The sequence below is a fragment of the Argentina silus genome, assembly GCF_951799395.1.
Source record: "Argentina silus genome assembly, chromosome: 3".
In the NCBI taxonomy this organism is placed as follows: Eukaryota; Metazoa; Chordata; class Actinopteri; order Argentiniformes; family Argentinidae; genus Argentina; species Argentina silus.
In genome coordinates this window covers 7,920,101-7,930,264 of record NC_139657.1, presented here as the reverse complement: position 1 = coordinate 7,930,264, position 10,164 = coordinate 7,920,101, and the positions used below count along the sequence as shown (strand labels likewise).

At 40.0% G+C, this 10,164-nt stretch overlaps 1 protein-coding gene across 1 annotated transcript; it reads left to right on the top strand.

Moving 5' to 3' along the window:
• The first annotated feature begins 4,384 nt into the window (after positions 1-4,384).
• On the top strand, positions 4,385-9,505 carry apip (APAF1 interacting protein). Its single transcript, XM_083666013.1, has 7 exons — positions 4,385-4,531; positions 4,623-4,723; positions 4,914-4,962; positions 5,359-5,476; positions 6,635-6,770; positions 7,221-7,388; positions 7,574-9,505. Exons 1-7 carry the CDS (start codon positions 4,448-4,450, stop codon positions 7,671-7,673), a joined length of 756 nt encoding a protein of 251 aa, XP_083522139.1. The 5' UTR covers positions 4,385-4,447; the 3' UTR covers positions 7,674-9,505.
• The last annotated feature ends 659 nt before the right edge of the window (positions 9,506-10,164 follow it).

Sequence of the window (10,164 nt, the reverse complement as noted above, 5' to 3'; positions counted from 1 at the left end):
AGTTCCTGTAAAACAAGATTCATCAACTGTTCACTTTCACTGTGGTGCGTATGATAAGGAAGTTTAGACACATACACACGCACAATAAAGAAAGATAACATGTTTCCTGTAAAACAAGATTCACCAAGTCTTCTCCAGAAAGAGACATATGTACCTTGGAAAGAGGCTGTGGGAAAGTAAACATGATTATAAGATGATTATAAATGTTAAGGATGAGGAAATACACACACACACACACACACACAACTACAAATACACACACACACACACACACACACACACAACTACAAATACACACACACACACACACACAAATACAAATACAAATACACACACACACACACACACACACACACACACACACACACACCACACACACATACTCATAGTCACACACATACACACAAATACAAATATACACACACACACACCACACACACACACACACACACACACACACACAAATACAAATATACACACACACACACCACACACACAAATACACACACACACACACTCATACTCACACATACACACAAATACAAATACACACACACACACACACACACACACACACACAAATACACGCACGCACACACACACATACGCAAAGTTCCTGTAAAACAAGATTCATCAACTCTTGATGGAGATGGAGGAAACATGATTATAAAAAGATTATAAAAGTTAAGGGTGAGGAAATACACACACACACACACACACACACACACACACACACACACACACACACACACACACACACACACACACACACACACACACACACAGAATAAATTATAAAGAAAGCAATGTTTCCTGAAAAACAAGCAGCAGTACACTGAGTTAATGTTCCTTCATATTTTGATTAATTTTCTTCTCCATAAATAGACAAAAGAGGGTAGAATGTGTGGGATACTGTAGGAACATTGATTATCATCTTTGAGAATTGTGAAAGGTCAAAATAAATTGCTACACTGTGGATTTGATATCTGCATGGTTATGGTTCTTAAATAACATACTCATGAATTTGACATAATGCCTGTATAACAAACAATTGAGGGTTGGAAAGTTTTTCCTGATTCATGCATCAAAACATATAATATAAACATATCAACTGATCTTCTCGTGTTCTATCCTGTCTGATGAAAACCTTTAACCTCCATTGCCACCTACACCTACACAAAGTCAAAATTCAGAGCAAGACAGATACGATTAGACAAGAAAACGATAACACACAGTTTCTTGATAAAACAGTAGATTTAAGCAAAAACTAATCTCAGATCCCAAAATCTCATCTCTCAATGATCGGGCCTGGTTGAAACTCATCAAGACCTTGCAGGAAAAAAGGTCAGATGGTCTGTGTGGGTCTTCTTCATGTAAAGTCTACCAAGAAAGAGAAGGCAAGGTTTCTCCTTGAGGTTCCACACTTTTATTGCCTGGACAAAGTGATGAGTGACTTTCAGAGAGATAGAGAGTTTTCACTGAAAAGATCCCCAACTTTTTAGTCCACCCTTTAAAGAGTAAAAAAAGCTCATCCAGTGGACACTGTCATCCATAAGTGAAATCATATTGAAGCTGAGATAGGATGAAGCAGCCCATCCCTTATTTAATGTAAACAATTAAAGGCTCTGCTGCCATCTAGTGTTTGCTATGACTCTTTTTTGGGGTTCCTGAAAATATGGAAAAACATAGAGCAACATAGAACACAGAGAATACCCAGAATCTCTTATTAACGCTTGTATTTTTAATGACAATTCATTTTGAACAATTATTGTTTTAGATGTTTGCTTTTTAATAGTTTTGCCTACAATATTGTTCCAAAAGAATGTCAACTTCAAGGATAAACTGGACTACTACAACAGTTGGTACCCAGCTAGCCTACTCCTCTAAATTTCTGCATAGATTTCATATGCAAACTGCAATTGCAGTGGAATTTAAGGCTTTTCTCAAGACATTGGGCTTACTACAGTGGAAAACATACAGAGGAAAGAGAGCGGGAGGCAGTAATCCATCAAGCCTAATTGATCCAGAGATGCCATCACTCATGTAACAACTGCTAAGCTGAGAAACCCTGGGTCCAGCTAGAGGCTGTGTCCTGCCACTGTTGCTTCCCCACAACACCCTCCTGCAACCAGGTGTGAAAATTTCTGCGACACAAAATACATCTTGTGAAGGCCTAATCACTGAGGACGAACTCCGGTCGGCAATTGAGTCCTTTTACACAGAGAAAACACCAGACCTTGATGGCATTCCAATAGAGGTATTATTTTATGATTTAATCAAAGATCCACTATTCGCAGTTTTAATTATTCATATATAAATGGCAAACTGTCCGACACACAAACATAGGGACTCATTTATCTCCTACTGAAGCATGAACTGGGAGGACAGTACAAAGACCCAGTCTTTAAAAAAAGAATTTGGAGACTCCTCACCCTCCAATGTTGTGATGCAAAAATATTGGCAAAATGTATTGCTCTTTGAATCAAAAAGTCCTTACCAGACATTATTCATCACAATCAGACAGCATTCCAATAAGGCAGATATATTGGAGATAACATTCAACAATTGAAATAGAAACAATGCAGGGAAACCGGGTATAATCTTTGTAGCAGATTTTGAGAAAGCCTTTGAAAAAAGTACAAATTCATATATAAATGCCTCAACTTTTTCAACTTCTGAAAATCTCTCATAAAGATGGGTAAAAATTATGTATAATAATCCTACTTGTAAAATAATAAATAATGGTTATTTCTCTGAGAATATTGAATTGACAAGAGGTGTTAAACAAGGTTGCCCTCTATCACCTGTTTATTATGGCCATTTAAATGTTAGATCCAATGATAACATTAAAGGTTAAACATTAATGGGTTAGAAATAAAAGTATCAATGTACGCCAATGATTCTAGTTTTCTCCACATTCTTCATCCCTGAGGGGCAGCATCTGCTGCCTGGGCTGATCTCGGGTCCTTCTTCCAGTTCAGTGGTGGGTGGGCTCTTGCGGTGCTGGCTCTGGGCATCTCAGGCTCATGCTACTGCCCCCTCTACCCCCCTGATGTCCCTCTGGCGGGTCGGCCCGTGACAGAGTGGACGCGGTGTAAGCAGGCACTGGCCTTATCCTTTAGATGTATTTTAGATGTCCCTTATATGTGCAGGGGGCCTCAGGCCATGGACCCCAGAACTCTTGCACCACATTCCATATTCCACATTAGTTTACTGTTCATCTCTTGATCAGCCATAGGAGGATGAGTCCCCCTGGAGTCTGGTTGCTCTCAAGGTTTCTTCCTCCCAGGCAGTTTTTCCTTGCCACTGTGCCCTATATTTTTCTCCCCTCTAGGGAGTTTTTTTCCTTGGCTTACTTTTTGGGGGTCTATGGTTTGGTGTTAGATCCTATTGTTTGTATTGTCTTCATTGTTTAGTATTGTTTTGTGTTGTGAAGCACTTTGTCTATGTAAAAAGTGCTATACAAATACATTTGATTGATTGCTATACAAATAAAAGTCATTGATTATTGCGGACCTAGAACATGTCTCCAGTTTCTCTGGATTAAAACCTAACCATCATAAAAGCACTCTATTATAGATTGGGTCTCTGAAAGATAGAAACTATAAATTGCTGTGTGGTCGTCCGATTAAATATCCGGGAAATGTAAATTATTTTGCTAATATTAATTTTGATTAAAAAATGTTGCAAAATAAATAGCATCTTGAAACTGTGTAGCAAGATGCTATAGGTGTATAATGTGGTGTAAAATTACAGTTATATTGCATTTTCCAGTAGAGAAGGACTTGCTGGTGGAATGTTGACAGTTTAATATAGGCAATTTGGGGATATTTAAATGACAAGGTAGAAGAAATGTAATGCCTCCAATCTTCTTTAAACAACTCTCTTGGGATTCAACAGCAAAAACTATTACCGTTACTGAGAAAGGATTTCAACCATTTAACCTTCAATGTACCATTGATACAGTCAAAATCAATAACTTGCAGAAGGCGCTTGCCGCTCTATGCAGCCTGTGAGGAGTGATTGCGGGGCTTGTCACAGCGCTCACTCGAAAAACTGCGTGAGCCTCGCGGCTCTCGTAAATCTCAAGGACCCGAGATGTTTTAGCAACATGGGGACAGATGTTATCCCCATCATGTAACATGCATTGAAACTGCTCGAAATGTATCCTCTAAAACACGGTCTATGTGTTAAACAACGTGTATTAACAACAGACTTCAGTTATAAAATATTGACTACTTTTTTCTTAGTTTTATGAGGATAAATGTAATCTTTAGTGCCAAATTGAATTTCCTTAAAAATATTTTCAGGCACATTTCAAGGCTGCAAGGGTCCTTGGTCTATAGCGTACGTCGCACTTGATTGACAAAACGTTACTGTCAAACAAAAAACAAACGCACATTTAGCGAGTACAACGGCTATTGTGTTTAAACGTTGTTTTAACTGAATGAGCAAAACTAGAATGTCATCTGCGTGTGGCACAAGTAATGGCGAGTCTAATGACAGCAGTTCGGAGTCGACGGAATCCCAGGTAGGTTAACAAACTCACCTGAAATAAACGTTTGCAAGCTAGCTAGCTACCTTATGCTAATGTGCACTGTTTGTTGACATCCTTGTCGCAGGACAAGGAGCATCCACGTGCTCTTATCCCAGAGTTATGTCGGCTCTTCTACCAACTCGGCTGGGTGACAGGGACAGGTGGAGGAATAAGCTTGCGACGCGGGTCAGTACCCAAGTTAACGTAGTAGTTTAAGTTTGTCCAAATCTAAATTGAGACGATTGGTAAATTGGTTCTTGATGTCATTTCATGTAGAGTTAGTAACTAAAACGTACACAACACATGTCCAATGTATTCATTTTCAACAACAAAAGTTGTTATTGAATATTAATCCCTTCTATTTGATTAATTCCAGAGGTCAGATCTACATTGCTCCATCTGGGGTCCAAAAGGAGCGAATACAGGTAAGTCTTTACTAGACTTCAAGCCTATAGAAATGGGTTGTGGCCTGATTCTCTACTCTGACCTCCCCAGTGTTCACTGCCCTTCCATTGGATTGGTTGCAGTGTGTGTTTGTGGGAGTTTGAACCATATTTCTTATACCAATTGGTTCCTTTTGAATCCATAAAGAGGAGTGAGGGTAAGAGTATCATACTACAGCTGGTTTCAATGAAGATCCAGACTGATGTTCAGCAAAGTAACATGAATCAATACGGTCTGGTCCCAGACTAATGAAACCTTTGGAAGAGATTGTTAGAAATACATAGATCTCATTTTGCTCTTGCTTACGTGTGTGTGTGTGTGTGTGTGTGTGTGTGTGTGTGTGTGTGTGTGGTTCTCTCTCTCTATGCACCCTGTAGCCAGAGGACATGTTTGTTTGTGATGTGGAAGCGAGGGACCTCAGCTGCCCACCCCCCTGGAAGAAGCTGAAGAAGAGCCAGTGCACCCCCCTGTTTATGAATGCTTACAGTATGAGAGGTGAGACCACTGTTCCTTCCCCATGACCGTTTCAGACTCATCCCCTGGCAAGTGCTTGTATTAGAAAAAGTCCATAGCGCATGTATTTTGGGGAGATGGAGGGAAACCGGGGTCCAAAAGTCTGGACAATTGGTGGAGTTGTTGAAGAAATAAAAAAAATAAAAAATAAAAGTTTGGTGGTAAAAAAGAAAAAGAAGTGGTAAAAAAACAAACAAAGGATTATTTAAGAGAGAGAAGTACTGGACTGGATTATAATAGACATGCATTTATTCCCCAGCACAAAGTGGACTAAACACACTAGTGTATACATGACCAACTAACACTCTGACTCCAAAATATATTTTATAATTAATAATTATTGATCATTATTTGCTCATCCTTGTATGACAGACACTCGATCATATTGGATCCTAGATTCCATTAAGAATTTCCAATATGCTATGACCATGCTTTTAAGAGTTTACACATGGTCCAATACCTGATATACCTGTGTTGCTAACTATGCATGTGAACATTCATGATAACCTGGTCATGATTATGTTGTGCTGTTTTAACAGTACCTTTATCTAGTGTACAACATCACATTAATGCTCCTAGAAAGAATGTGGATAGAATATCAACAAATTTACCAATTTAATAACATACAAAATAATCAATCTGTATTAAACAAATGGAATTTTAACCATATGTCTAATGCTGTGTGTGTCAAGGACAACACAGGAGACTGGTGGTCCGGGCTGAGAGAGGGGGCATTGATCACCATTCACAATGGAAGATCAGGCGATCACTGTCTTTTAAGCCACATTTAAATATATTTAAATCCCATGGCTGGCGACACCAAATCCATCTACATTGTAACATGCTGATATAGTCATAGTCGGTATAACCTTCATGGCTTGTATTGAATTTACTTGCACTGGTTCAGGTACCAGGGTTGGAGTAGTGGTATATGACTCCACATAGGATCTTCTACACAGCCAACATTACTAACTGCATTTCATGTCCATTCATCTCTAGCCTTAAACTGTCGGTTTACGCCTCTCCCAGCTCAAATCTTCTAAAAGCATGAACGCTGTTACGACATTGGCCTACATGCATCTAAGCACCTTTAGTAGCCAACAGGCTAATGCTAATTTTGTTAATCATGCTAATCCGCAGCGGCCCAGGCAGTTATACACACCCACTCGAAGGCAGCTGTCATGGCAACGCTGCTCTATCCTGGCAAGGAGTTCCGGATAACTCACCAGGAGATGATCAAGGGAATTCGTAAGGGCACCACCGGCACCAATTACAGGTGTGTAGTTTGACTTCAAATTGTACGTTGACAATACAGATGTGAAACAAATCTAGCCAGTCTAGTAGTTACTAGTTAAAGGGACACTTCACCCATTTTAACACCACATTCATTATATCCAGCACCATAGCAAGTGTCTGCATTTGTGAACTCACATTGCAGTTTTCTATGTTCTGTATGGGAGAGAGTGCCATAGGCAGGCACTGTCTGTCTGTCTGTCTGTGTGTGTGTGCTGGTCTTAAGTCTATGTACCTCTGGAAGTGAATAGACATGGAAGCAGACAACACACACACACACAGGGCCATGGGTGAGAGCGTCATAGGCCAGCACTATCTGTCGAATAAATACATAAATGGACATCTGTTGAAGTGTTAAAGACAAAGTTAACCTCCATATTACCATACACATGTTCTACCTTGACTAAACGTGTGTGTGTGTGTGTGTGTGTAGATATGATGACACACTGGTGGTGCCCATCATTGAAAACACACCAGAGGAGCAGGACCTGAAGGAGAGCATGGCGAGGGCTATGGAGCAGTACCCAGACTCCTGTGCTGTCCTGGTCCGTCGACATGGCGTTTATGTGTGGGGTGAATCCTGGGAGAAAGCCAAGACAATGTGAGTATAAAATCACACTCTTAGGCCCACATTGACCATTGTTCCATGACAGGTTAAAGTTGTTAATGTTCAGATAAAAATCTTTGGTCGTACTTTCGCAGAGATGTGCCTGTGAGGTTTACGTGTGTGTTCTGTGTGCGCCTGCAGATGTGTAAAGTAATGTATCATTTCTGTGTCTGTTTCAGGTGTGAGTGTTATGACTACCTGTTTGATATCGCTTGCCAGATGAAGCAGTGTGGACTGGACCCTGCCGCACTCCCCACTGAAGACAAAGGGATAGTTTGAAGGTGGATGCGATCACTTTGAAAAAGACATTTTGGGCAAAATTTCCACGAAAGACAATCAATGTGTAATCACATTCCTTCACAGACTACAAACCTTTCAGGAAATTGGAATCGTATTGGAGTTTAGGTTGATTTCTGGAGATTGTCAGACTTTATTATGCCTGTAATCTGTTTACCTAGCATGTACTTCCCTGGGCTCCATGTGTTGCTGTGTAGTCACTACTGCTACTGTTGTAACTACTACTTTCTCATGTGTAAGTGGTCATGTTGAACAGCTGTCGATTGTTGTTTGTGTGAATTTGATGGTCTAACTATGTGACTAACAGGACTCTCCAAATCAGGTCCTGGAGAGCAACTGGGTGCAAAAACCATGGTGTGCAGGTTACCAGCCCAGCTGTGAGCTTAGTCATCAAATAGTGTTTGGGACTTTAAGTTGAATCAGGTGTGTTAGTGGTGAGCAGAAACAAAGGGCTGCACAGCTTGCAGTTCTCAAGGGCCTGAGTTGGAGAGCTTTGGGCTAGTCTGTAACTACTTTCTGCATCATTAAAAGTGTGTCAGGACTTTCTTCTATCACCCTTTCTCTTGCTTGGCGCGACCATTCATTTAACCAGGAAGATACACGGTCTCTTTTTGGAGGGAGATCTGGCCAAGAAAAGCAGCTCATAGTTAGTTGCAGTTACACATACTAAAATCAGACAACACAACAATATACAAACAGCAGTTGCATAAATGTAATCTGAAAGAACAAGCCAACAATCCTGCATGCAATAACTGCCTGAAGTCTGCAACCCATTGACCCCACCAGATGCTGGGTATATTCTCTAGTGATGCTCTGCCAGACCTGTATCGCAGCCATCTTCAGTTGTTTGTTTTGAGGTATGTTTGCCGAATTTTAAAATGTATTTTAAATCTTTTTTTGCCAGTCAAGAACTTTCTGCTTTTTGGCCCAAAAAACTCTAGAGTTGCTATGGCAGTATGTTTGGGGTCATTGTCTTACTGTATGATGAATTTGGAGGCATTTGCTTATACTCAAGCAGACAAGATGTTTCTGTACACTTCAGAATACATTATGCTGCTGCTGTCAGCACTAACATCATAATTTAGTTAGCCAGTTCTTGTGGCAGCTATGCATGCTCAAACCATAGCACCACAGATGAGGTGGTATGCTGTAAATCTTGGGCAGATCCTTTTTTTCTCCAAACTTTCCTCTTGCAGCCACTCTGGTACATGATAATATTCCGCACTTGTAACCTGACTATCCTTTTTGAGGATAACTAGTGGTTTGCACCCTCCAGTGAAACCTCTGTAGTTTGGCTAGTGACATTCTGCTGATTCTACTCCAGGTCTGTGGCACATTTATGCCTACCTCCTGGAGAGTGTTCCTGATCTGTGGGACAGTTGTTTTGGGGGGGTTTTCTTAAATTATGGTGAACATTCTTCGGTCGTCTGCGTACCAGCCCATTTGAGATTGCTGAGCTCACCAGTGCTTTCTTTCTTTTTTATTTATGTTACAAACTGTTGATTTTGTTAAGTCTAAGGTTTCTGATAGATTATTCTGATATTTCAGCCTCATAATGGCTTCCTTCACTTTCCTTGATGTCTCTTTGGTCCTCATGTTGACAGACACCAATAGCAGATTCCAAAGGCAAATGCAAAGCCTAGAATCAAGACAGCTCTTTTATGCCTGCACAAATGATGACGGAATATACCCGACTAACCAGAAACACCAGTCAAGCCAATTTTCCAATGCTTTTGGTGCCCTGAAATAGTATAAAAAGGGTTGTAATTTCTAAATTGTAAAACTAATCTGAAAAAATAAAACATTTAATTGATTCTGAGAATCTCTACTTTACCCTCATTATGTATTATTTGATTTAAAATCCAAACTGTAGAGTATAGAGCTAAAAGAAGGCAAAATGCTTCCTTTTTCCAATACTTATGGAGGGCACTGTACATGGAATGTAATGAGGAATGGTATCACTTGTTTGATACCATTCCTAATTCCATCCCATGAATTACAATGAGCCCTTTCTCCAATGTCTGCCTCAACCAGCCTCCCCCGGTATAGACATTAATTAGGGAATATTTACTCAAGGTAACAAAACTCATGTGTTCATTTTGCTTTAAAAGGCTAATGTATAGATGAGTCCATGTCTCGCCATCTGTTTTGTAGCTCCAGCTACTGGATACTTGGGGTTGATGCATAACATTGCATATCAACAGATACTGCAGCATGTCACTCATGACATTAGACCACTTTTGAGTTATGAAAACATCTGAAAAAAAAAAAAAAAGATTTTGGAGTGTACTAGAGTGACTGGAGTCTGCCTCAGCTTCTACATGTAGAGTACTAGTGACAGTGTGTCTTTTAGGATATCATCATTACTCATTTAGAGGTAATCTGCTTTCACTCTTATGTTTGACTAATAAAGAGGACCATGGTAGTTCTTTGAGTGTTAGTTTGCTCTTGTATCAGAATGGTTTTGATGTCC

What these genes read in the sequence shown, in the direction of transcription:
- apip (XM_083666013.1), top strand. Translation starts at nt 4,448, where the DNA reads ATGAGCAAAACTAGAATGTCATCTGCGTGTGGCACAAGTAATGGCGAG. An exon ending in GGAATAAGCTTGCGACGCGG is followed by an intron (nt 4,724 to 4,913) that starts GTCAGTACCCAA and finishes GATTAATTCCAG; the next exon opens with AGGTCAGATCTACATTGCTC. An exon ending in ACCACCGGCACCAATTACAG is followed by an intron (nt 6,771 to 7,220) that starts GTGTGTAGTTTG and finishes GTGTGTGTGTAG; the next exon opens with ATATGATGACACACTGGTGG.